The sequence below is a fragment of the Triticum dicoccoides genome, chromosome 6A, assembly GCF_002162155.2.
Source record: "Triticum dicoccoides isolate Atlit2015 ecotype Zavitan chromosome 6A, WEW_v2.0, whole genome shotgun sequence".
In the NCBI taxonomy this organism is placed as follows: domain Eukaryota; kingdom Viridiplantae; phylum Streptophyta; class Magnoliopsida; order Poales; family Poaceae; genus Triticum; species Triticum dicoccoides.
The window spans coordinates 607,852,477-607,857,923 of record NC_041390.1 but is presented as its reverse complement, the minus strand read 5'-3'; the positions used below and the strand labels follow the sequence as shown (position 1 = coordinate 607,857,923).

At 43.9% G+C, this 5,447-nt stretch overlaps 1 protein-coding gene across 1 annotated transcript; it reads left to right on the top strand.

Annotated features, from left to right (window-relative positions):
* The first annotated feature begins 331 nt into the window (after window positions 1-331).
* On the top strand, window positions 332-5,177 carry LOC119318396 (mannose-P-dolichol utilization defect 1 protein homolog 2-like). Its single transcript, XM_037592954.1, has 9 exons — window positions 332-586; window positions 703-887; window positions 3,035-3,188; window positions 3,313-3,385; window positions 3,545-3,611; window positions 3,701-3,760; window positions 3,975-4,035; window positions 4,308-4,349; window positions 4,741-5,177. The coding sequence occupies exons 2-9, from the start codon at window positions 735-737 to the stop codon at window positions 4,842-4,844; spliced, it is 714 nt and encodes a 237-aa protein (XP_037448851.1). The 5' UTR covers window positions 332-586; window positions 703-734; the 3' UTR covers window positions 4,845-5,177.
* The last annotated feature ends 270 nt before the right edge of the window (window positions 5,178-5,447 follow it).

Sequence of the window (5,447 nt, the reverse complement as noted above, 5' to 3'; positions counted from 1 at the left end):
TTTTTTTTGAAAAACCAAAAAGAAAAACCCCCAAAAAACCTGTTTTAAAAGCCGAAAATGCATGAAAAAAAATCTGAAGGAAGCGCCCAAAACACGACACATGACGACATCTGAAAGCGCGTCAAGTGGCGTTGATCATTGTGAGGCTTTTGAAGGAACGTTGAACGCCTCCGTCTTAAAAAAAAGATTCCACCTCATGGCAGACCCATCCGACGGGATCTAATATCTGGTCCTCGGCGCAGCCCAGCCCACCACGCAACCATCCTCGGGCCGCCACTCTCGGCCCCTCGGCCCAGTTCAGAATATTTCCGGGGGCATCGCTGTTCCTCTCCCCTGCACGCCAACTCTCCCTCCCCCCTATCCTGCGCGGCCACGGCACCGGCACACGGAGCAGCAATCCAAGGGGGAAGAAGAGCCGTCGCCGGAGAAGACCAAGGGAAGAGCCGCCGCCGCCAGAACTAGCGTCACCGGTGCCTCGTCGCCCCTCCGGCCGGCCCTTCGTCGGCGCGCTGCCCTCCCCTCGGTCCGCTGCAGCCACCCTCCCCTCTCTTCTCTGCACCTTCAGCCGGGAGCCCATCCGGAGCAGGTCTGCGACCCTCACCCCTCTCCTGCCTCCTCCCTCACTCCCCCTCTCCCTCCTGACCGAAGCACCCTCTGCCTTGTTTTCTTCTGATCTTTGTACTGGATGATTACTGGCCGTAGATTGGATTTGGAGATTGGCGAATCTGGAGACGATGGAGCTGGAGATCCTGGGCATGAACTTCGGCTGCGTCCTCTCGGCGCTGTCGGACGCCAAGATCCCGGAGAAAGACTGCCTGCTCCCGCTCGTCTCCAAGCTCCTCGGCTACTGCATCGTGGCCGCCTCCACCACCGTCAAGCTCCCGCAGGTTCGTTCCCTTCTTGCCTGAACTTTCTTGGTGATTTCTCAAGATTACAGCATTGGTCACCCCTATTAGATTATTGTGCCATATGAATCCAAAGAAGCGCGTTCCGTGTGGCTGTTTTGTTTCGTTTGGTGGTGTGTGTGTGTGTGAGAGGATGTCAGGTTCTTTACGTGAGCATGGCGTGCGAAATTGCGCATAAATAAAGGGCTGTTTGTTTGGTAGCCTGGCCTTGTTGAATCCTTGGCACGGCATGGCAAGGCCCCTGTGCTAGATTGTGCATAAAACCAACGGAGCGAGAAGCCACCGGTGGAATTCTTTGTTTGTTTGCTCCATGGTTGTGTGATCCTTGTGATTGTTAGTGTGTAGGTTGGGGTTGTTGCAAATTCTCTCTAGCCCATGAGAAATATAATCCTCCACTCCCTGAGGCATTTGCAGGTCTCACTAAACAGCCGCTTGCTTGAATCTAGAAATTGATTAGCGAGCATGATTCCTGGCCGCCCCATGCTCTGCTCTGTCACCACCAATGGTGCATTCCAATCCTGGCCAGTTGATAGAAAAACATGCTCTACAGCCCCCACAGTTCTCATCCTAAAACTGTCAAGGGAACCTTCATCCTTGATGGCTTGCTGCGTGAGGAAGCCTTCAAAAGGAACCCAATTGCCGCCAGGTTTTCAAACTTTGGCGACCCTGGAGATGAGCAATGGAAGAAGATCAGCCAGTGGGACACCACTGAAAATCTTCAGTACGGATGTAGGGTACATCTGGTCAGCATCGCTGGACGCTAAGATCCCTTCCATGGACTCCCTGCTACCATTCTTGTCAACAGTCCTTGGATACTTCATCATTGCTGGATCCTATGTTTTTAAGGCGACGCCTTACCGCCTTAGGGAGGGGGGGCGCTTTGGCGCCTAGGCGACGCCTAGGCGGGCGCTTTGGACGCCTAGGCGCCGATTTTCCAAAGCGGAGGGGGAGCGCTTCGACGCCTAGGCGTCGCCTAGGCGTCGCCTTAGGGACGCTTTAAAAACATAGGCTGGATCTACTTTCATCAAGCTCCCTCAGGTGCCTGTATCTAGTGTCATAAATTAGAAACTAGTTTTAGTCGTGGGGGCGTTTACATCTTCCCATGGCAGGTAGCTTGCTGTTTTGTGTTGTGTTGTCATGCTTAATTTTGGAAATGAATTAAAAGGTTAGGCAGGTCTGAGGTGTTGTTTGCCATTTTTGTTGTAGTTTGGCACGATTCTTGTTGTTTCATTGACCTAGTGTCCTCAACCCTTGCAATGCCAAAGATCGGCCACCAAACCTTGCCTTGAGGGGGTCAACAAAATGTATTTTTAGTTTATGAGTATTGCAGAAGTTCAGTGTGAGAGTTTGCTAATCAGAAAGGGTTGCAGGCTTTGTTGTGCTTCAGAAAGGGTTTATGAGTACACACACAACATGGATTATTACAATATCAGAAAGGGTTGCAGGCTTTGTTGCGCTTCAGAAAGGGTTTATGAGTACACACACAACATGGATTATTACAATATCAGAAAGGGTTGCAGGCTTTGTTGCGCTTCAGATGGATGATTGTAGACTGGTAGTAACCTGCCTGACAGATTTTTGTGTGCTTATTTAATCAACCAAGTGTTGCAGATAATCACACAGTATAGTATCTAGCAATGTTTTACTTTTTGAGTATCATGTCAAGATGTGTAGTGATCGAGATGTTCTTATAGCGTTTAGTGTATGGTGCTGAACTGCTGATGTAGTTGGTGCGACATGCTCAGCTATATTTGCATAAGTTTAAAGGTAGTCAATCTTAAAATGAGGATTTCAGTATATAGAAGCCTGTGGAATTATGAGGCTCATATAATGATTCGTTAGTCAATCTTCAACCTGTTGCGAAGATGAACACGATAACATGAGTTGTGGTCTTCATAAGAGAGGTGATTTAAGATAACATGTTGTAAACAAATATATCCTATAGAATAACATCCATGTCTTCATACTGAATGAATCTGCACCTGGCTGTTTCAGGAAATTGTATGTATAAGTGCAATAAGATTTCAATTACAAGTTTTTTTCTATTGATCATTTATGTAAATTTGCTTTGTTGTAGCGTAGACAGCCTTCTCTTTCGATGTTCTTTGGCTGAACTATTTTTATTGCAGATACTAAAGATTTTGAAGCATGGAAGTGTTAGAGGACTTAGTGTAGCCTCCTTTGAGCTTGAGCTCATTGGCTACACAATTGCTCTGGCATATTGTATTCATAAAGGACTGCCCTTTTCAGCTTATGGAGAGCTAGCTTTTCTGCTGATCCAAGGTTTGTCTTTGACCTAATGTCATAAATGGACAGTGGGTGAAGTAGCACTACTCTCTTTTCTATTTATAAAGCTGCATAGAAACTATTCGCCAATCTTTTTAACCTACATCTGTTTCGCTTGTAGCAATTATCTTGATTGGAATCATTTACTATTACTCGCCACCAATGGGAAGCAAAACATGGATGAAAGCTTTGCTGTATCCTTTTTTCTCCAGGGATCTATTTTAGTTTTTCTTAGGTACCATCAGCAACAGTATGGAAATACAAATGGGAAATGTTGAGAAATCACTCAGTTTCAGTAACACTGCTGATTTCGTATTTATTTTACCTGCTTTCCCTAAACAATGGTTGTTTAGATATTGTGGCCTAGCGCCGACTGTTTTGGCTGGAAAAATTGATCCAGGTCTTTTTGAAATCCTTTATGTAAGTAACAAGTGGTCTTTTATTTTGTGTACACTCGAAAAGTTCTGTATGATCTCGTCTTCTGATTCTGGGACTTGTGCGTTTTGCAGGCTTCACAGCATGCCATCTTCTTTTGTGCTAGAGTACCGCAGATATGGAAAAATTTCACAGTACGGCCTTTATTTTCTGTTACATCTTGCTACACCTAGCTATAAGATTGTTCAATATTTTTGTAGCAAGTTCTTTTCATCAATTGATAAAGGGATCACCGTATGTAGCTAACTAGCACTTTACTGTAACATTCTTTTAGTAGCACTGTTGCAGAACCTTTTTTTTATCTTAAGAGATGAGTTTGAATATAGACTGGTTGTTGGTGTTATGCAGAATAAGAGCACTGGCGAGCTGAGCTTCCTGACTTCTTTCATGAACTTCGCTGGTTCCCTCGGTGAGTTGGAATAGTTAACAATAAATTTTCAAGACTTCATTTTATTGACTTGCATTCCCTTCTCAGTCTGCTGTTACTGTCTAAAACTAAACAGTATTAGCACTGTTAATCTTTAATACATTATACTACAAAGAATATGGTTGATGACTTGAATCAGTTCATATTCTTATTTGGCAAAGTACTTTTGACCTTTAGTTTAGGTAAATATTGGTTTTGTTCATCAAGTTTTACTCATATGTGATGCTAATTCTTAATGCCCCTTTCTGTTGCAGTAAGAGTTTTTACCAGCATCCAGGAGAAGACTCCGTTAAGTGGTATCCTTTGATTCTGATTATAGTTCATTACTAAACCGACTGTTTGTATGTAGCTGTTTCTGATTTGCTTCTTGACAAGCTAAACTGCTGTATCGTGTAGTGGTATGTACATTATTAGCAATATGCCCTATTTCCCCCGTGCATGATCAGTCCAGCTCTAGTCCAATAAAAGTTGTTAGTAAACCTATTGAGTTAGGTTGCTGATCTGTTCATTCAAAGTCCTGTTAGTTTAAGTTGATTTGGAAAATGCATAGATGTTGTGGGTTATTGAAAGAATATGGTACTAGTTTCAGTGACACATACATACACTATGATTGGGATATGTCTATTTGATGCAGTATTTGTTCTCCCTTTGCTGTACTCCTCTGGACCCTCCTTGACTCCTGAAAAGTACTTATGGGCTCTGTAATCGGCATCGTAACAAACGGTACGATCTTGGGTCAGATAGCGATGTACCAAAAGCCCGTGCCGAAGAAAGGGAAGAAAGAAGAGTAATAAGGCGCGAGAGAAAGGACATGAGGTTCTTCTTGGTTGGTTTACAATTTTGCTCCAGGCTATTCTTGGAGCAAGATTGCGCCACTTACCTGCAGACCTCACGAAACAGTAGGCAGAGAATTCATGCAGACTTGTGTGACGATGAAAACAATAGGATATTTCTTTCTTTTTAATTTTTGCAAGTGCCGTAAAATGACTGTTTGTGTAGTTCGAATTGCCACCCTGTTTAGTTTACTCTGTGCAACTGTTTAATGATGCTAGAAAAATGTATATCCCTTTTTATGTTTGAATATTATTTGTTGTTTTTAGCAATTCTCTCCACTTTGGTGTTCACCGGCTATGTACCGTTGTTTCCTTTTCCAAGTAGTATAAATTCAGTGGTACAGTATAATATAGCTAGGTTTGTCATGTTCAAATCTTCGCTTGTAGAGGAATGCTCCCCAAGCAGCTCTGTCGATCAGGTCAGTTCAGGTGTGTCGGGCTTCTTTCTTCCAACTGATGAGATTCAGTGGTTCATCCCAAGTTTTTCTTTCTCCCAACGTCCAACCGCTCGCATCACCCCAAGATTTTCTTTCTCCAACTCAACTTATATGGATAGGATTT

Bases quoted from the DNA above. Each gene is read 5' to 3' on its own strand.
- LOC119318396 (XM_037592954.1), top strand. From the start codon at position 735: ATGGAGCTGGAGATCCTGGGCATGAACTTCGGCTGCGTCCTCTCGGCG. The intron at 888-3,034 runs GTTCGTTCCCTT...TTTTTATTGCAG, and splicing joins CCACCGTCAAGCTCCCGCAG to ATACTAAAGATTTTGAAGCA. The intron at 3,612-3,700 runs GTAAGTAACAAG...TGCGTTTTGCAG, and splicing joins GTCTTTTTGAAATCCTTTAT to GCTTCACAGCATGCCATCTT.